General features: G+C 63.8%; 1 protein-coding gene across 1 annotated transcript; it reads left to right on the top strand.

The window, feature by feature from the left end:
- Positions 1 to 1,155: 1,155 nt before the first annotated feature.
- Positions 1,156 to 19,633, top strand: DPP3 (dipeptidyl peptidase 3). The gene is made up of 18 exons (XM_008273540.5): positions 1,156 to 1,279; positions 2,117 to 2,391; positions 4,482 to 4,571; positions 5,002 to 5,139; positions 5,458 to 5,532; positions 6,013 to 6,106; positions 6,807 to 6,937; positions 7,037 to 7,167; positions 7,238 to 7,296; positions 8,170 to 8,364; positions 8,558 to 8,670; positions 10,551 to 10,643; positions 12,092 to 12,154; positions 12,244 to 12,368; positions 12,492 to 12,612; positions 13,616 to 13,795; positions 16,956 to 17,118; positions 19,122 to 19,633. Exons 2-18 carry the CDS (start codon positions 2,122 to 2,124, stop codon positions 19,292 to 19,294), a joined length of 2,214 nt encoding a protein of 737 aa, XP_008271762.4. The 5' UTR covers positions 1,156 to 1,279; positions 2,117 to 2,121; the 3' UTR covers positions 19,295 to 19,633.
- The last annotated feature ends 697 nt before the right edge of the window (positions 19,634 to 20,330 follow it).

Below are 20,330 nucleotides of genomic sequence, written 5' to 3'. Positions count from 1 at the left end.
TCCTGCCTGCAGATGACAGCCCGGGTCCTTGGGTCCCTGCCACCCATGTGGGAGACCTGGATGGAGTTCCTGGCTCTTGGCTTCAGCGTGGTTCAGCCCTGGCTGTGTGGCTACTCGGGGAGTGAACTAGTAGATGGAAGAGCGCTCTCTCTCTCTCTCTCTCTTTCAATTAAATACATTTAAAAAAAAAAGTAATGAAAATCGAGGCACAGAAAAGCAGAGTGGTCCTGCGCTAAGGATGAGACAGTTCGCTGCGCCCTCCTTATGACAGCTGTCAATCACCCTTACAGCCAGGAGCACTGTCATGCCAGCACACCTTGGCACCTGTGTGAAAGGCACTGGCTGTTGGAGTGGGCAGACGCTTCCCTGGGCCTCGACGCAGTGTGGCAAAGAGGACGTGCAGGATTCAGTCCCGATACACCTCCCTACCCCGCCACACAACTCCAGGGGGCGGCACGGCCATCAGCGCATCCCTTAAGCCTACGGTGTCCCTTGTTGTGGATTCAATTTTTAGATTGGTTTTCTGGCCGATGACACCAAGACTCCGGGTCGTGAATGGACCCTACCAAGGTCACGGCCTCCCGATTCGATAACTCACAGGTCACCTGCACAGGCCGTTCCCCCCCAGGGTGTGGTCTCACAGAGGCTCGGACCCTGGTATGCCCCTCAGGGTCGCAGGAGGCTTGCCCATCCATCAGGCACCTGGCGAGCGCCAGAAACGGCCAGGCTCTCCGTGCCCTCGCCCTTTAGTGCTGCGGAAGGGTTAGCGGCTGCCCCAGGCCCATGGCCAGTCGGCCGCAGGACACTGGCGCTCGGGGGCGTTTCTTCGCGCCCCTCACTGGAGCCCCCTGCACGGAGAGCTTTGTGAGCCTCCAGACTCGGGCGCAACCCCACGGGGCAGCGGGGTCGGAGCCGTGTGGGTGGAGCGGTCCCCGGCTCTCCCTCCCTGGCGGCCACGCCGGCCCTGACAGGCAGTAAGCCGCGTCATCCCGGTCTAGGCCGCGCGGTCAGGCTGGGCAGGAGAACTCCGGCCCCAGCGCGAGACTCGACTTGCGGACAAAAGGCCGAGAACACAGGGGCCAATCCGCGTCCAGTCGCGTAGCGCGGACCCGGCGAGCCTGGGGGGAGGAGCTCGCCTCGTCGCGTCTATTGGCTGAGGCTGACGTCCATCCAATGCCCGCGGCCACACCATTGGCCGGTGGGGGCGGGGTTTGCGGCGCCCCAATGAATGGGGGAGCCGGAAGCAGGAAGTGAGTTTGGGAACGGAGCGGCGCTGCAGGTGAGGCGCGGCGCCGGGGTTTCAGGGTCACGGTGTGCCGTCCCCAGGGGGACCAGGGCGAAGCTGGGCTGAGCGCAAGCTCATTGTCTTTCTGCTGACCCTCCGAGTACCCCTTCCAGATGCATCCGGGCCTCGAGGCCAAAGAGCGCTCCGTGCCGCAAAGAGTTAACCCCCCTTTCGGAACCAGTGGGATGGTGCTGTTGGGGCGGAGGCCCGGGGGTCGTGGGGAGGCTGGAAGCTTGTCCCCAGGCGGGGCAGGGGGCTGTGGAGAATGCCGTGGGTTGGGAGACCGTCGCGTCCCAGCCGAGCCCTGAAACCGCCGGGTTGTCGCTTTGGCTGCACCAAGTTTCACTTTCCCTATGCGTGAACGGGGTTTCTTTCGGCCGTGGACTTCCGTGGCCTCCCTGGCTGTGCACAGAGAGCAGAGAGAACGGGGCGGGTCTCAGAGCAAGGAGGCAGAGTAGATCATTCACTGCACACCCACCCGCTGTCACGCCCTTTTTAGGGAGGATGGAGGGGGAGTGCCTTGAGTTTCAGTAGTCAGGCCGAGTCAGGGGTGGAACCCAGGTCACCAGCTGGCAGCCTGGGGCTCTGTCCCTGTGCTCAGCGATGGGGCCTGGCCTCCGTTGTGGGGTTAGACAAGGCTGTTTGGCCACCTGTAATACTGGGAGGTTGCCGGTCACCTAGCCCTCTGTCTGAATCTCGGTTGGCCCGTGGTGAGTGGGCTCTGTGGTATTCCCTTTCCTGTGGGCCTCCGGGAGGATGCACGGGGTCGCGAGGGCCCGGAGCCGGTGTGCAGTTGGCGTGTGGCTGTGCTGACCGTGATGGCTTCCCCAGGGCCCATGGCGGACACCCAGTACATCCTGCCCAATGACATCGGCGTGTCTAGCCTGGACTGCCGCGAGGCCTTCCGCCTGCTGTCGCCCACGGAGCGCCTCTACGCCCACCACCTGTCGCGGGCTGCCTGGTACGGGGGCCTGGCTGTGCTGCTGCAGACCTCCCCCGAAGCCCCCTACATCTACGCCCTGCTCAGCCGCCTCTTCCGCGCCCAAGACCCTGACCAGCTGCTGCAGCATGCCCTGGCCGAGGGCCTCACCGAGGAGGAGTATCAGGTCGGTTCTCGGACCAACCCTCGCTTCCTGAGTGGCCTCTGGGTGCGAGAGACAGGATACAGGGGTGCAGAGGGAGTCGGCGGGAGGATTCCACCCAAAGCCACAGAGTCAGGAACCGGCCCTCAGCTGCTGTGATTATAACAAAGGAGAGAGCGACAGGTCCAGAGAAGGCAGAGGAAGGAGTGCAGGCCGGGGATCGGGAGGTCTGGTTCTGGCTGGGCTCTGCTCTGCCACGGTGCTTGGCCGTGGGTGGAGTGTTCTACCTGTCCTGTGGCGCTTGCTTGTGTATCTGTCGGCCAAGTGCTACGTGATTCTCAGTGCGTGGTGGCAGCGCAGAAAAGCAGAATGCAAAGTCCACTCGTTCTCAACCCTCCGCAGAGGAACCAGTGGGCTGGTGTGGTCCACGGCCTGTTCGGTCCCCCGCGTGTGCGTCGCACACTTACCCTGCGTGTGCACTGTCGGTTCCTGATCACCCCTTGTACGTAGGTGAGGCCGTGCTGCCCCGTTCTGTGTCCTGCTCTTCTTCCTGAACGTCACGTCTCGGAGAACTTACGTGGGCACATACGAATTCACCTCATTTTTTTTCTTTTAAAAGATTGATTTGATTTGATTTGAAATGCAGAATGACAGAGACAGAGACGGTGGTGGGGAGGTCTTCCATCTGCTGGTTCACTCCCCAGATGGCCTCAGTGGCCGGAGCTGTGCAGATCTGAAGCCAGGGAGCTTCTTCCGGGTCTCCCACGCAGGTGCAGGGGCCCAAAGGCTTGGGCCATCCTCCGCTGCTTTCCCAGGCGCATTAGTAAGGAGCTGGCTTAGAAGTGGAGCAGCCAGGACTGGAACCAGCGCCCGCATGGGAAGCCGGTACTGCAGGCCGGGGCTTTAACCCGCTACGCCACAGCGCCGGCCCCTCATTTATCGGCCATGATGCGTTCCAGAGCATGGTGCCTGTGGTCAGTGTAATCCCCTCTTTATGGTGGACATTTAGGTTGTTACTAGTTTCTCTTGAGTAGGATCCGATTCTGGAAGCAGAATTGTTGGTCAAGGCTCCGTACATTTTTTGCAGTTCACTGATGCCTCTAAATTACTCTCCAAAAACCTCCACCAAGTTATAGTCCCACCAAGAATGCTTGAGACGAAGGCCTGCTTTTCTGTGTGTGAGATAGATGGATTAGGTGCTTATCGGCCTCTTAGGGACTTCGGGTAATCGTGTGTCATCTTGAGGCCTTGACCTGCTCACCAGAACAGCTAATAACTGTGGTGATGAGAAAGAGCTACTCAAGGGTGCTGTTTTCGGTGAGATTGTTTTGTTTACAAGTAGCAGAAACCCAGCTCAGATGGCTTACGTGAGAAAGAATCATTGGCTCACGTAATTGGAAAGTCGGGCCAGGCAGGCTTTAGGCACGGCTGGGTTCAGGGGCTCGGCGCTGTCACCGGAGCTTTGTCTTCCTTTCTCAGCCTCGCTTGCTTCCCTCGCGACCGTGGGAGAGGCCCGGGGGCTTCAGGCCATCCCTGGTGTAAGGGGAAGATTTCCTGGAAGGGCTCTGACGGAGCCGAGCCTCTGCTTGTCCCCGTGGCCGGTCAGTGGCTTCTCTGACCGGCCGAGCCGGCGAATGTGGCCAGCTGTGGAGCCGGGAGGAGGGAGACTCCCCCCCTAGACCCCGACGGAAGACCGGGGACTTGGTACTGGAGTGGAGGCTGGATTTGGGGCCAGCAAAAGCTGCCGAGCAGGACAGATGGTGGCAACCTCTGCCCTCTGACACCAGCTGCCTGGCGACAGGGGGCAAAGCAGGCGTTTCACGGTGGCCTGAAAGTGCACGGAGGCGGCAGGTGACTTAGAGGGGCGCGGGGAGGGCGGCAGCCAGCGCTTGGGCATCTTTGGGGACCGCTAGGACCATGATGCTGGACAACAGGGGCGTGAAAATGAGGTCGGCCCGACGGGGGCCTCCCGGGGTCCGGGTCCTCCCGCTGTGTCTCCCAGCCGCACCCTGACCGGTCCCCCCGTCCCCCCCAGGTGTTCTCATCTCAGGAAGAAGCTTGCCCTGGGTGGGGGGGCTGCACTTCCTGTCTCTGATGCCCACCTCCCCCCTCAGGCATTCCTGGTCTATGCGGCAGGGGTCTTCTCCAACATGGGCAACTACAAGTCCTTTGGCGACACCAAGTTTGTTCCCAACCTGCCCAAGGTGAGGTGAGGGAGAGGTGGGGAAGGCGGGGAGGAGGGGTGTGATGGGGTGGGGGTAGGGAGGGCGGAGCGAGCCCAGAGTGAGGAGCGCTGCCTTGCTGTGACAGTGCGACACCGCCGGGGAGCACCCGGCCTGGGTGTCCTCCCGGAGACTGCGGGGAGCCCGCCGAGGGCCGTGGAGCTCACACGCGGTGCCTGGCAGGCTTGTTAACACGCAGTGTCCAACGCAGAGGGTCCGCAGCAAGGCCAGGGGCCCGGGCCCCCCTGCCCCCAGCTGTTGCGGACGAATCCACAGCAACACCCAGCGCTGCTGGTCCCTAGACGCGCGGAGCCCCACAGGCCGAGACTGGGAGAAGGGTGTGGAGCTGGAGGGGGGCCTGGGGGGCGGGTTGGGGCGGTGTGGCCCCACCCACGGCCTCCCTCCCCTGCAGGAGAAGCTGGAGCGGGTGATTCTGGGGAGCGTGGCCGCTCAGCAGCGTCCGGAGGAGGTCCGGGGCCTGTGGCAGACCTGCGGGGAGCTCATGTTCTCCCTGGAGCCGCGGCTGCGGCACCTGGGGCTGGGGAAGGAGGTGAGGCCCTGCGTGCGCGGGCGGTGGGGGGCGTCCCCACCTCTGGGGTGGAGGCAAGGGCAGCTGACGGGCGAGCGGCGGGCCTCAGTCTCGTCACCTGTGAGATGGGCAGCCGGTTGGACAGACGCTTCCCGGTGCCCTCCCGGATCTGACATCCCAGGGTGCTGTGTGCAGGGGAGAAGGGCTTTGGGTTTGAGGGAGCTGAGGGGGGCGGAGGGGAGGGGCGTCCCCAGCCTCCCGTCTGGAGGCTGCTGAGGGGGGGTGCTTTGCTGGCCACCCCTCAGCCTCCAACCTCTGCCACTCCTCTTGCCCGGACAGGGAATCACCACCTATTTCTCCGGGGACTGCACCATGGAAGACGCCAAACTGGCCCAAGACTTTCTAGACTCACAGGTGAGGGCTTCTCACGCTGCCCCTCCCCCCGGCACCTGCTCCGGGGCCTCATCTGGGGCCCAGCTGTTGGCTGAAATGACTCAGAGCCCTTGGGTCCAGGGTCAGCTGGCGGAGACCAGGAGGATGGCCTGCCTGCCCCAGGGATGGAGCGGGCCCTGGCTCAGCCTCAGGGCAGGCTGAAAGGACACTCAGAGGCACTTACGAGCTTGGACCCTGTGGTCCTGGTGCTGCGTGGGCGCCCCAGCTCGGCCGCTCAGCAGCCGTGTGACCGGTGTCTGTGTCGGAAGCCATGCGTGCCTCGGGCAGCCCTGGGTTGGCTGAGTCTGCTCTGTGAGATGGCCTGGCCTGCCCACCACTGCCCGCTGCCCTCCCAGCCAGCTGGAGAGGGGGCCCTCTCCCTGGGCTGGCCCCTCCCCGTCCTCCGGCCTGCTGCCCGCTCTGAGCCTCACTGTCTCCCAAACCCCTGCCCGGTCTTCCCAGAACCTCAGTGCCTACAACACTCGGCTCTTCAAGAAGGTGGATGAGGAAGGGAAGGCCTGCTACGAGGTGCGGCTGGCGTCCGTGCTCGGCACAGGTCAGCTCAGGCCCCGGGCCACCTGCGGGGCCCTGTGCTCTCTCCGTAGCGCTTTAGCACCGGGGAGTCCTGGTCCCCTGCCCAGCTGTGCCCACGGAACTGGCGCCCTGCTCCCCAGGGACTTTCAGCCTGGCGCCTGCCAGCGTCTCTAGTTTCTCTTTACCTTACCTGTGGGCAGATCAGGAACACCCCCTGCTTGGTCCCACCTGGTCTCAAGTCCACACCACCGGTGTGGTGTTTGGAGGGGCATTCTGTGGTGAGGCCAGGGGAAAATGGACACAGTGGGACAGGGGTGTCCAAGCCCCTCTCAGGACCTAGCAGCCTGGCCTGTTACCTTGTGCCCCAGCCCCAACCTTGTACCCCAAAGCCTCCCGCTCAGACTGGCTCCAGCCCTGCTCAGCATCTTCCAGTTCTTACTTCCCACTGCAGGCCTCTTCCCTCCCGAATGCCCTCTGGCCCCCCTGGGCCAGGCCGGTCCTCATCCTGCGGACGTGCGTGGACGTCACCCCTGCCAGAACCTCCCCTGACCTCCCATGACTGGGTCTGTGCCCTGTCTTCTCCCACGCACATGCCCCGCGATTTTTCTGTTTTCCCCACGTGACCCTCCCAAGTGGACATCCTAACCACTGAAGCCCAGACCTCAGAGTAGGAGGGCCACGGTGGAAGGCCCACTGAGGTGTCTGCCGCCGGTCTTTCCCAGAGCCTTCTCCCGACTCGGAAGTCACGTCCAAGCTGAAAAGCTACGAATTCCGGGGCAGCCGTTTCCAGGTGACCCGGGGTGACTACAGCCCCCTCCTGCAGAAGGTGGTGGAGCACCTGGAGAAAGCCAAGGTGGGGCTGGCTGGGGGCTGGGGACCCCTCTGCCCGGCACAGGGGGCCTGGGGCGCGTGTGTGGATGGCCTGCGGCTCACAGACGCGGCTCACCCCCAGGCGTATGCAGCCAACAGCCACCAGGAGCAGATGCTGGCCCAGTACGTGGAAAGCTTCACCCAGGGCTCCATCGAGGCCCACAAGAGGGGCTCCCGCTTCTGGATCCAGGACAAAGGCCCCATCGTGGAGAGGTGAGGCCCCCGCCGCCCGCCCCGCCCGCCCCGCCCGCCCCTGCTGCATCTGGGCCCTTCTCTCCCCCAGTTACATCGGGTTCATCGAGAGCTACCGCGACCCCTTTGGTTCCCGAGGAGAGTTTGAAGGTAACTTCTGCGGGTAGGGGGGCTCAGATTCCTTTTGTTCCTGTCTGAGCTCAGGCTCCCAGTATCCCCTGAGGGCTCCCCGACCCCCTTCCCCGGGCCGTAATTGTCACAGCAACAGGCGTGGCAGATGTTGTTGACTTTACGAGCCACGTCGGTGTCCCAGGTACAGTCTCGCAAAGCTGACCTCTGCAGGCGTGGGAGCTGGGGCGCAAGTGGCAGGTGGCGGAGCCGCAGCGCCCCGGCCCTGAGCCACTGTGCTGTGCTGCCTCTGGTGTCCGTGTGGTCAGGGCCCAGGCTCGCCGCACACGGACGCAGGTTCCCAGCCAGGCCTTGCCCCGTGGGTGTGTGGCCCCAGGCCAAGTAGCCCTAGCTCTGAGGTGAGGTGAGATGCAGTCACCGACGCTCAGTGGCTGGACGTGTGATTGATGCCATGGCTGTGGCTAGTCATCCTGTCGCTGGTGGCAGGCTGCCTGACCCCTGTCCCTCGGTCCCCATGTCCTGTGGGACCCAGTTGTGCGAGACAGGGGGCCCATCGTGTGCAGTCAGTTTGTCTCCACACACCCTTGCCTTGTCCCACCATGGATGCACTGTGAGCTTCTGGCTGCCCAGGCTGAAGAGGTGGGCCTGGGAGAGGAATCCCAGCCCTCAGACCAGGCCCAGGGGCCCGAGGGAGGGAGGGCCATCCACCTGCAGCTTTCCTGCCCAGGGCCTGATCCAGCAGGACCCGGGCTTGGGTCATTGCTGTCTGACCCAGCACAGGGTCACTGCTCCCAGCAGGCATTGAACACATGCGTGATGGTTAGCGGGGTTGAGCACGGTGAGGCGGAACCATCCCTTCACCCTGCCAAGCCACAGCTCCCGCCTCCCCTGCAGGCTTCGTGGCCATGGTGAACAAGGCCATGAGTGCCAAATTCGAGCGGCTGGTGGCCAGCGCCGAGCAGCTGCTGAAGGAGCTGCCCTGGCCGCCCGCCTTCGAGAAGGACAAGTTCCTCACCCCTGACTTCACCTCCCTGGATGTCCTCACCTTCGCCGGCTCCGGCATCCCTGCCGGCATCAACATCCCCAACTGTGAGCTCCCCCAGCATTTCCCGAGCCCGGGCGGTGGGAGGGTGGGGGCGGGGCACCACTGGGAACTGCCCCTCTCCGACGGATACCCTGGCCGCAAACCACCCTGCTCAGTGCGTCCTGCCAGCCCTTTCTCTTGTTTGTGACCCTTGACCTCTGCCCCTTCACCCTTGGTCACACTCCCTGTGTTCTCCAGACGATGACCTGAGACAGACCGAAGGCTTCAAGAACGTGTCACTGGGGAACGTGCTGGCCGTGGCCTACACCACGCAGCGGGAGAAGCTCACCTTCCTGGAGGAGGACGACAAGGTGGGCACGCCAGGGTCAGGCTGGGCCAGGGTCAGGGTCAGGGTCAGGGTCAGGGTCAGGGCTGGACCAGGGCCAGGGTCAGGCTGTGCCAGGGTCAGGGTCAGGCTGGGCCAGGGCCAGGGTCAGGCTGGGCCAGGGCCAGGGTCAGGCTGGGCCAGGGCCAGGGTCAGGCTGGGCCAGGGCCAGGGTCAGGCTGGGCCAGGGCCAGGGCTGGGCCAGGGCCAGGGTCAGGCTGGGCCAGGGCCAGGGTCAGGGCTGGACCAGGGCCAGGGTCAGGGCTAGGCCAGGGCCAGGGTCAGGCTGTGCCAGGGTCAGGGTCAGGCTGGGCCAGGGCCAGGGTCAGGCTGGGCCAGGGCCAGGGTCAGGGCTGGACCAGGGTCAGGGCTGGGCCAGGGCCAGGGTCAGGCTGGGCCAGGGTCAGGCTGGGCCAGGGCCAGGGTCAGGCTGGGCCAGGGCCAGGGTCAGGCTGGGCCAGGGCCAGGGTCAGGCTGGGCCAGGGCCAGGGTCAGGCTGGGCCAGGGTCAGGGTCAGGCTGGGCCAGGGCCAGGGTCAGGGCTGGACCAGGGCCAGGGTCAGGCTGGGCCAGGGCCAGGGTCAGGCTGGGCCAGGGCCAGGGTCAGGGCTGGGCCAGGGTCAGGGTCAGGGCTGGGCCAGGGCCAGGGTTAGGGCTGGGCCAGGGTCAGGGCTGTGCCAGGGCCAGGGCCAGGGCTGTGCCAGGGCCAGGGTCAGGGCTGGGTCAGGGTCAGGGCTGTGCCAGGGCCAGGGTCAGGGCTGGGCCAGGGTCAGGGCTGGGCCAGGGCCAGGGTCAGGGCTGGGCCAGGGTCAGGCTGGGCCAGGACCAGGGTCAGGGCTGGGCCAGGGTCAGGGCTGGGCCAGGGCCAGGGCCAGGGTCAGGGCTGGACCAGGGTCAGGGTCAGGGCTTGGCCAGGGTCAGGCTGGGCCAGGGTCAGGCTGGGCCAGGACCAGGGTCAGGGCTGGACCAGGGTCAGGGCTGGGCCAGGGTCAGGGCTGGGCCATGGCCAGGCCAGGGCCAGGCCAGGGCCAGGGTCAGGACTGGGCCAGGGCCAGGGTCAGGGCTTGGCCAGGGCCAGGGTTAGGGCTGGGCCAGGGTCAGGGCTGGGCCAGGGCCAGGGTCAGGGCTGGGCCAGGGTCAGGGCTGGGCCAGGGTCAGGGCTGGGCCATGGCCAGGCCAGGGCCAGGCCAGGGCCAGGGTCAGGACTGGGCCAGGGCCAGGGTCAGGGCTTGGCCAGGGCCAGGGTTAGGGCTGGGCCAGGGTCAGGGCTGGGCCAGGGCCAGGGTCAGGGCTGGGCCAGGGTCAGGGCTGGGCCAGGGCCGGGCCAGGGCCAGGGTCAGCGCTGGCCAGGGTCAGGGCCAGGGTCAGGGCTTGGCCAGGGCCAGGGTTAGGGCTGGGCCAGGGTCAGGGCTTGGCCAGGGCCAGGGTCAGGGCTGGGCCAGGGTCAGGGCTGGGTCAGGCTGGCCTCAGGGTCAGGGCCAGGGTCAGGGTCAGGGCTTGGCCAGGGTCAGGTTCAGGGCTGGGCCAGGCTGGCCTCAGGGTCAGGGCTGGACCAGGGTCAGGGCAGGGCCAGGGTCAGGCCAGGGCCAGGGTCAGGGTCAGGCCTCAGGGTGGACGGCCCGGAACCTTCACGAGGAGCAAGCGCAGCTTCGGTTCCTGCCGCACCACTTGCCGCGGGACCGTGTGCCACTTTGGAGCCTCAGTTTCCCCGCTGGTCACACAAAGGAGGCGGTCCCTCCCGCGTCCCTCCCCAGTGGCGGCTGGGATGGGGGGCCTGCCCCAGGCAGGCGCGCCGTGTCGGGCCCCGGGTCCGGGCTGAGTGGCCGTGGTGGGACGGCAGACAGCGGGCCCCTGCGTGTCTCGGCAGGACCTGTACCTCCGCTGGAAGGGGCCCTCCTTCGACGTGCAGGTGGGGTTGCACGAGCTGCTGGGCCATGGCAGCGGCAAGCTCTTCGTGCAGGTAAGAGGCAGCGCCCGCGCGGGCCTTCCCCTGCCCCCCCCACCCAGGGTGGAGCTGCTCCGGGTCTGCCCTCTGGGGGCTTTGCGTTGGTGGAGAAATGACCCCTGAAGCAGGGAAGACCCCGCCCTGCCCTCCCCCGCGACGTCCCAGGAGCTCGGACGACTCTGTGGGTGCACGGGGCCAGGCTGGGGACAGCTCAGCCTGCGCCAGGATCGCTCTGCTCAGGCTGCAGCAGCCCCGGGGTGCAGGCTGCGAAGAGGCAGGCCCTGGATGCTCCCGTCCTGAGGCTGCGGCCCCGGCTGCCCGCCACTGCTGTCCCCCTGGGCCACAGAGGTTTTGGATACCCTAGGGAGCCACCTCCCCCAGAGCAGCCGCTTCCTGCTGGCTGGCCTGAGCGCCTGGAGCCCTTTGAACACCACTCGGGAGCAGCAGGCCGAGTGGAGCTGCACAGAGGAGACGAAATGGGGCAGCGCGGCGAGGGCCGGCTTCGGCGTGGGCCCTCCGGGAGACAGGCTGCGTCCCTGGACGGGGGAGCTGGCTGGGAAAGTCAGGGGGCGCTTGTCCAGCCTGTGGCCTCGGGAAATGCTGTTCCTGTCCTAGGCCCCAGTAAAACAGGGTTCCTGGCCCTTCTGCCCATGGCCTGTCGAGGCTGGACAGCCAAGGTGGGCGGGTAGTGAGCCCTGGCACACAGCAGGCCCCCTGCACATGGCTGTCCGTGTTGGAGACGCTGTGCATGGCGTCTGGGGGCTCTTAGCGTCCGAGCCTCAGTTTCTTCATCAGAGAAGTGGGAGAATAACAGCCTTCCCTGGAGGGTGGTTGTGAGGATTAAATGGGTGACGGCTGAAGGTGCCAGGCGCGCGGCCGGTCTGCGGGTCTGAGGCCTCTTCCAGCAGTGCCGGGGAGCAGCCAGGAGAGAGAGACCTCCCATCTTCTGCTTCATAGCCTTCTGTCTCTGGTTCACTCTCCAAATGCCTGCAACGGCCAGGGCTGGGCTGGGCCAAAGCCAGGAGCCTGGAACCCAATCCAGGTCTCCCACGTGGGTTGGCAGGGGCCCACGTATTTGAGCCACCACTTGCTCCCTCCCAGCGTGCCCATTAGTGGGAAGCTGCACTTGGAGGCAGAGCCGGGGCTTGAACCGGGCACTCCATTGTGGGAGTGGGTGTCCCACAGGGCATCTTGACTGCTATGCCGAATGCCTGGCCAGGTTTGGGTCTGGGGGTGACTCAGGCAGCTCCCTCCCTGTCTGGCCATCCGTTTCCCTCTGTGCTGTGGACAGGTAGCTGGCTCTTCCACTCCACAGGACTCAGGTTTGCAAGCATCTGTCTGCTCGCTGCTCCTGGCCCCCCCTTCCCGAGCCGCTTCTCGGACCCGGGCTGTCAGGGCTGAACGCCTGGACTGTGCTGGGGCCCCTTTCTCTCACTCACCCCCCGTACGTGTCCCTTCTGCAGGATGAGAAGGGGGCACTGAACTTTGACCGGGAGACAGTGATCAACCCCGAGACAGGGGAGCAGGTGAGGGCGGCCAGGGTGTTGGGAGGTGGGCGTGGTGGGGCCAGGGCCACCCTTGCCCCTAAGCCTGCTTCCCGGGCCTCTTCTCCCAGATCCAGAGCTGGTACCGCAGCGGGGAGACCTGGGACAGCAAATTCAGCAACATCGCCTCCAGCTACGAAGAGTGCCGGGCCGAGAGCGTGGGCCTCTACCTGTGCCTCAACCCTCAAGTGCTGGAGTAGGAGCCGCGGGCTGGGGGGCGCACACCTGCTGCCGGGTGGTGGGCTCCGCGGGCACCGCCTCGCCTGATGGCGCATGGCCCCTGACCCTCCCTGTCGCGGCCCCTCCCTCCCCCACCCAGGATCTTCGGCTTCGAGGGGGCCGACGCGGAAGACGTGATCTACGTGAACTGGCTCAACATGGTGCGGGCTGGGCTGCTGGCCCTGGAGTTCTACACGCCTGAGGCCTGCAGCTGGCGACAGGTGGGGGCAGGCAAGAGGGAGACAGTGCGGGGAGGGGGCCCTGTACTGCAAGCAGAGGAGCTGGGCCTCATCCCAGACCACAGTGTGTGGGGGGCCTCAGTGTCCCCGCCTGTGGGATGGGAGCAGTGAGCCCTTCCTCCCCACCAGTCAGGCTGCTTCCGGCGAGATGTCTTTACTCCTCCCGCGGGCAGCTGATCTGTCCTGTGCGCACCAGGCACCTGCAGGAATTAACTGAGCCCCGATCCCCGGACCAGCCCCGGGGAACTAGGTGCCGTGGTGAGGGGTCCCAGAAAGTTCGTGGAAAATGCGAATTACGAAAGCTGCGTGGATTTCAAAAATTTTTGCACCCAAGTAAACATCTCGGAGTCCCACTTCTCCATAAACACCTTGAAGTCCCCCCACCCCACCCCACGCGCTTTCCTGGTGTTAGGGTGAGGAAATGGCGGCTCGTGGTGGTGAAGCAGCTGCTGCGGGCCGGCAGAGCCAGGACTCAGGTGCGCACGGTCGGCCCTGAGCCCTCGGCCTGACTGCCCCCCGGAGGGAGGAAAAGCAATAGAAATGCGTTTATCAGAGCACGCCGGTGCCGGGTGAGGGGCAGTGTGATGTCACGTGAGCGCACGTTTCGGTCTAGAAGCTCGGGTCTGGGGCCTGGCTCTGCCTTTGCCAGCTGTGTGACCCCGAGCAGGGCACTCCCCCTCTCTGGGCCTCTGTCATCCGTAAACTGGGGACAACGGCGCCCAGTGGTGTCCACTGCTGAGGGGCACTGACGAGACTGGGGAGGAGGGCCTGGGGGGACCGGAGCCGCAGGCAGCAGGGTGGGTGACGGGAGCAGAGGCACCAGGAACCACTCGGGAACGGCCTCGCCGTCACCCTGGGCGGGCTCCGTTCCCTGAGAGCAGACGAGAGGGGAGCGGGGCCGGCATGGACACGATGACCACGTTAGCCATCGGTGTGCCAAGCGTGCCACACCAGTCACAAGTGACCTCTTCCCCTGGCCCTGCAGGCCCACATGCAGGCCCGGTTTGTGATCCTGAGGGTCCTGCTGGAGGCTGGCGAGGGACTCGTCACTGTCACGCCCTGCACAGGCTCCGACGGGCGCCCGGACGCCCGGGTCCGCCTGGACCGCAGCAAGATCCGGTCGGTGGGCAGGCCCGCCCTGGAGCGGTTCCTGCGGAGACTCCAGGTAAGCGCGGGCCTCTCACCTCGGACCTCCCCAACCCTCTGCCCCGCCTCACAGCCGCCATTCATTCCTCACGTCCTGTGCGTGTGCTGCCTGTGCCAGGCACTGGGGAGAAGCTGTCTCACGTTGCAAAGAGGGAAGGCATATAGCAGCCCGTGGGCCCTGGGTGATCTCACCCTGGCAATGAAGCCACACGCTGGTAAACGTGACCGGCGGGGAGAGGTTTGCGGGGCCACCTTGGCCTGGGTGACTAGGGAAGGCTTCTTGGAGGAGGTGTCATTTGAGCCGGAATTAAATGTCAAGAAAGAGCCAGCTGTGAGACACTCTGAGGGCAGCAGATGCCGTGGCCAGTCTTAGGGGCTTGCTAGGCTGAGGGACAGGAGGAGGCCTGCAGCGTGGTGAGTGATGGAGGGAGAAGACCACAGGCAGCATGGCCCTGGCCTGGAACCCGCACGTGTAGTCCTGAGTTGCCCGCCGCGGTCACACACCTCACCCCCTGCATCACCAAGCACACTCTCCATGAGGGTGTGTCCACCTGCTCCCACAAGGCACTAAGGGCATGTTTTCATGGAAGGTAACGGGTTTTGGCCATTGAAGTCAGGTGAAGGTAGAAATGAAACACCGGCCCATGGAGAACAGAGCGTGATGTCTTAGGTTGGGTCCCAGAATACAAGAAGGACGTTGATAGGAAGAGCACCGAATCGGAAGTCAGCGCGGAACAGCCGTGTCGCCAACAGTGACGCACCAGTTACTAGGAGTTAACGACCAGCGGGAGCTGGGCCAGGCCCCATGGGAACTCTGTACTGTCTTTGCGGCTTTTCTACAGATCTAAAATTATTCCCCAAGATGTTTATTAATAATAACCGGTCATTCGATGCAGGAATCAAATAAGCAGCCCCTAGGCCAACCCTGAACGGTGACATTGAACCGAGCACCGAGCTGGCAGCGTGTGAGGGGCCATCAGTGCAGTGCCCGGTCTCAGCCCTGGTTGTACAGGAAACAGGGGCCTCTGGGTCTTTCCTGGTGTGGCTGTTTCCTCGCACCGGCCGTGGTTGAAGCCAGGAGCGCAGCAAGCAGGGAGAATGTTAGCCAGGAGTCCGGGACAGCCACATTCTTGGCCCGCCTCGCATTATTAAAATGGGCAGAGGCTGGGGAGCTGCGTGTCGCTGGCTGGTTGGGCGGTCCAGCAGCCGTGGGCTCTGCTCCCATGTGAAGAACCGGCTGGACCTTGGCAGCAGTTGCTGCCCTTGGACATGGCACAGACCCCCAGGTCTGCAGGGACCACCCCTGGCCACCCCGGGTGCTTATGCATTGGGCTTCCGACATCTGAGGGTTCCACATCCATAACCCACCGTGGAGCAAATTAACCTAAAAGCTTACACCTGTGCTGAACAGTACAGACTTTGCTTTCCCTAAACAATGTAGAAGCTTTTGACATAGCTTCACGTTGTTAATATTCTAAGTCATCCAGAGAAAATTTAAGAGCATACAGGAGGCCGGCACTGCAGCTCACTAGGCTAATCCTCCGCCTTGTGGCACCGGCACACTGGGTTCTAGTCCTGGTCCGGGCACCGGATTCTGTCCCGGTTGCCCCCCTTCCAGGCCAGCTCTCTGCTGTGGCCCGGGAGTGCAGTGGAGGATGGCCCAAGTGCTTGGGCCCTGCACCCCATGGGAGACCAGGAGAAGCACCTGGCTCCTGCCATTGGATCAGCGTGGTGCGCCAGCCGCAGCGCGTCGGCTGCGGTGGCCATTGGAGGGTGAACCAACGGCAAAGGAAGACCTTTCTCTCTGTCTCTCTCTCTCTCACTGTCCACTCTGCCTGTCAAAAAAAAAAAAAAAGGCATACAGGAGCGTGTGTGTAGGTTCTATACAAACACTGCATCATTTTAGATAAAGTACGTGAACATCCATTAATTTTTTTTCAAGATTTAGTTATTTTATTAGGCAGATTTACAGAAAGAGAGGGAGAAACAGATCTCGTAAATGTTCGTGATGGCTGGGGCTGGCCAGGCTGAAATCAGGAGCCGGGAACTCCATCCGGGTCCCCCACATGGGTGGCAGGGGTTTAAATACTTGGGCCATCGTCACTGCTTTCCCGGGGTCATTAGCAGGGAGCTGGGTTGGAAGCGGAGCAGCGGGGACTGGAACCAGCACTCACATGGGATGCCAGTGTTGCAAGCAGCAGCTTACCCTGCACCACGTTGCTGGCCCCATCCATGAAGTTTGGAATCCATGCGTGCAGGGGATGGTCAAAAGTTCATGCAAAAGGCATGTTGTAAAAAACTATGCATGTTTCAGCTTTTTCATGCCAAAATAAACTTATCTTTTAATTCCATGTTCCATTAACATAAAAAAAAGATTTATTTATTTATTTGAAAGGCAGAGTTGCAGAGAGGCAGAGACAGAGAGAGCGCTCTTCCATCTGCTGGTTCACTCCCCAAATGGCTGCAATGCCCAGAGCTGGGCCGATCCGAAGCGAGGAGCTTCTTCCGAGTCTCCCACACGGGTGCAGGGGCCCAAGCACTAGGGTCATCTTCCGCTGCTTTCCTAGGCTGTAGCAGAGAGCTGGATCGGCACTGGTGTCCACGTGGGATGCCGACACTGCAGGCGGCACTTTGCTCGCCGTGCCACAACGCCATCCCCTGATCTGCATCTCGCACTCGTCCGGCACAGTAACACCGAGGGAACAGCCCAGGGTGGTGCAGTAACTGAGGTCACACTTCCCGTGCGTGACGGAGCCGCCTTCTGCAGGTTGTCTCAGTCTGCTCCAAGCTGACCTCATGAAGTAGCCGATTCCGGGTTGTTCACAAGGAACAGAAACTTTGGAGCTGGGGGGCTGAGCTGTCCTGTGAGTGCCGCCCTCGGCTCCACCGGTGGCAATTGGTTGCCACAACCTCGGAGTGAGGAACAGTGAAGGCGGAGGAGCAGGAGGGCTGGCGGCCGCGTGGCGCTCTTTCCTAAGGGCCTGGGTTCCGTTCATGAAGGAGGAGCCCTCGTGGCCCAAGCACCTGTTCAAGGCCCCGCCTCCACGGAGCTTTCTAACACCTGACTTCTGGACGGGTCAAGTTCACACCGTGGCACAGATGGTCCAGGGCTAGGCACAGCGCTATGGACGCAGGCCGGGTGGCCCCTCCTAGACACTTGCCCCCTCCTCCTTCCACAGGTGCTGAAGTCCACGGGGGATGTGGCGGGCGGGCGAGCCCTGTATGAGGGCTATGCCGCCGTCACCGACGAGCCGCCCGAGTGCTTCCTCACCCTCAGGGACACGGTGCTGCTGCGCAAGGAGTCTCGGAAGCTCATTGTCCAGCCCAACACGCGCCTGGAAGGTACAGTGCTCAGCCCGTGCAGGGCCTTTGGGGGGCAGAAAGCAGGTCCCCGGGGGCTCAGGGAAGACTACCTGGGGTGCTGCTTCCCCGCCACAGCCCTCCTTGTGCCGGACATCAGGCCAAAGCCTTGAGTTCGCCACACACACGCACACGCACACGCACACACATACAGCCGTGCTGGGTCTCAGACAGCAGCCGGGCCTGGACCTGGACATTCAGGCCTGTCAGGCCCCCGCACAGGATCAGGTCGGGCGTTGTGCTGGGGTGTCAGCAGGCCGAGCAGAACCCTGGGGAGACGCTGACTCCGCAGCTCCCTCATCCCCCTTCCCTCCCAGGTGGCAAGTCCATTTCTGGGCGCCCTGACCCTGTCTGCGTGGTGCTCGGACCTCTTGTCCCTTCCATTTGCGGAGTGCACTGAGCTCACTCTCCTGTAACCCTTGAACAGGCTGTTCCCTTTGCTGGGCGCCGTCTTCCCCCAGATTGAGCCCTGCTGAGTGGCACGTCCCGGGAGATGCTGTCCCTGTGCAGCCCCTCGGTCCGTCTCTGCTGTGTCACCGAGTGTCGTTTTCTCTGCCCGCTCATCATGCTTGGCCGTTTCTGATCTGTCTCGTCTTGGTGACAGCACGGACCGCACACCGCAGCCCCTAGCTCAGGCCTGGCACGCGGCGGCTGCTCGGTGTCGGTCAAAGGACAGAAGGGCCGGGTTGCGTCGGCCCCACAGACAGTGTGTTGCTTGCTTTGCTACGTCCCGCCTGGCCTGTGTGAGCCACTGGGGGTCGGGAGGCGCCCGGGACCTAGGCCCTCTTCTCAAGTGTTTCACAGCCCATTAGGAATGGCAAGACGTGGAGATAAATAGTTGCACAAGCGAAACATTAATGAGAGCCCAAAGGTACAAACAGTGCTTGAACACTTGGAGCAGGGGTAGGGAACCCTTTCTCTGCCAAGGGCCATGTGGGTATTTACAACATCACCCTCAGGCCACACAGAATTCTCAACTTGAACATCAGCCTGCTATAGATTTACTGAACTTCACGTCCTGCCTCTAGTGGCCTTGGCAGGGTCAGACCACATGATTTCACCGGCCTCAGACGGCTCGCAGGCCGGACATTCCCCACCCCCGGGCTAGGGAGAACCATGGCTCAGAGAATCCAGGAATGTCCCAGGGAGGAGGTGGTGGTTAGAGCAGAGCTGGAGAATGGTTAGATTTCCAAAGGTGGGAGCCACGATAACGGCGGTGATGATGGCGACTTTGAAGACTCCCGTGCGCCGTGCATGGAGTAAAAAGTTTCTGTGGATTAACTGCCGACAACCCAGTGGGGCATGGTGTGTCCTCACGTTTCAGCTCAAAAACGAGACATTTGCCAGAGGTCCTACAGCTAGTGGGAGAGCCAGGGCTTGAACACGGGCCCCTGAACTCGGGCTGTGCTAGTCACTTTATGCCGCACGATGCCGGGAGCGGGGGCACTGCGAGAGGGGGCCGTTTCCCGTGAGACTTCGGTGGCTCCTTGGGACAGGCCCCCGTAGCAGTTGAGTCAGCGGGCTCAGAGAGAGTGCTGCTGGGGGAGCTGGCGTTTGCTGACCGCCCGCTGCTTGCGTTAGTGTCTGGAATCCCTACAGCTCCTTGCGAGGAGGGGGCCTGTCTGCCCCCCACTGTGCAGACGAAGGAACAGGGTTAGAATGATCCAGAGGGGTTCATCATTTGCTGCCTTCCTGGGCACATTAGCAGGGAGCTGGATTGGAAGCGGAGCAGCCAGACTTGAACCAGTGCTCCCGTAAGAGATGCCAGCACCCCAGGTATCGCCAGCCCCGGCAGCAATTCATTCAACTCCCCCCTGCCGCGAGGCCTGAATTAGGTAATTAGCCTAGACCACGGAGCCCGACGCTTGGCCCCAGTGCTCGGTAAGAGCTGGCTGCACCTGTGGTCGCGGTCATCCGTGGTCATCGTTCGAGGCTCCCCATCCAGGCCTTTCTCTGCTGTTGACCCCCGCCCTCTGCTCCCCCAGGCTCGGAAGTGCAACTCCTGGAGTACGAGGCCTCGGCCGCTGGCCTCATCCGCTCCTTCTGCGATCGCTTCCCAGAGGACGGGCCCGAGCTGGAGGAGGTCCTCACCCAGCTGGCCGCTGCCGACGCCCGGTTCTGGAAGGGCCCCAGCGCGGCCCCATCCGGCCAGGCGTGAGGAAGACGTGTGTTCCCTCCCCCACCCCATCAAAACCAGGCTGCAAGTGGCCTGCGCAGTTTGTGTGTGCTTGGGTGTCAGGGGCGGGGCAGGGCTCAGACCTCAGGTGCTACCTCGGCTGAGGGTGGGGACAGGACCAGGAAACGTCCTCCAGTGTGCACCTGCTCGCGTCTGCGCGCATCCAGCAGAGCGGGTGAAACGCGGCTCCTTCTCCCGTTTCCCAGCGCACGGGTCCGGATCCCACAGGTGGCGCGTTGGCAGAGCCGGGGCTCAAATCCAGTGCTCTCCAATGTGTGGCTTTTATAACCAGAAAAATAAATATTAGAACCCCCCCCCCCCATCTTTGCAATGTGTGTGATTCTTCCTACTCGTTCCCAGCAAGGGTGGGAGCGGGAGGGCCATGGTCAGCCCGTGTTCCCCTCAGGACCCGGCCCCGTCCCGGTGTGGACACACAGCCCTGTTCCCAGCAGGGGTGGGAGGGGAGGGCCATGGTCAGCCCGTGTTCCCCTCAGGACCCGGCCCCGTCCCGGTGTGGACACACAGCCCTGTTCCCAGCAGGGGTGGGAGGGGAGGGCCATGGTCAGCCCGTGTTCCCCTCAGGACCCGGCCCCGTCCCGGTGTGGACACACAGCCCTGTTCCCAGCAGAGGGGTGGGAGTGGGAGGGCCATGGTCAGCCCGTGCTCCCCTCAGGACCCGGCCCCGTCCCCGTGTGGACACACACCCTGTTCCCAGCAGGGGTGGGAGTGGGAGGGCCATGGTCAGCCCGTGTTCCCCTCAGGACCCGGCCCCGTCCCGGTGTGGACACACAGCCCTGTTCCCAGCAGAGGGGTGGGAGCGGGAGGGCCATGGTCAGCCCGTGTTCCCCTCAGGACCTGGCCCCGTCCCGGTGTGGACACACAGCCCTGTTCCCAGCAGGGGTGGGAGTGGGAGGGCCATGGTCAGCCCGTGTTCCCCTCAGGACCCGGGCCCGTCCCCGTGTGGACACACAGCCCTGTTCCCAGCAGGGGTGGGAGTGGGAGGGCCATGGTCAGCCCG

This window comes from Oryctolagus cuniculus, chromosome 1 (assembly GCF_051225735.1).
Source record: "Oryctolagus cuniculus isolate XC-2025 breed Fujian yellow rabbit chromosome 1, ASM5122573v1, whole genome shotgun sequence".
NCBI lineage: Eukaryota > Metazoa > Chordata > Mammalia > Lagomorpha > Leporidae > Oryctolagus > Oryctolagus cuniculus.
Note: the sequence above shows the minus strand (reverse complement) of the source record. Positions and strands in the feature narration are given on the sequence as shown.

Bases quoted from the DNA above. Each gene is read 5' to 3' on its own strand.
- DPP3 (XM_008273540.5), top strand. From the start codon at position 2,122: ATGGCGGACACCCAGTACATCCTGCCCAATGACATCGGCGTGTCTAGC. The intron at 7,168-7,237 runs GTGAGGCCCCCG...TCTCTCCCCCAG, and splicing joins AAAGGCCCCATCGTGGAGAG to TTACATCGGGTTCATCGAGA. The intron at 17,119-19,121 runs GTACAGTGCTCA...CTGCTCCCCCAG, and splicing joins GCCCAACACGCGCCTGGAAG to GCTCGGAAGTGCAACTCCTG.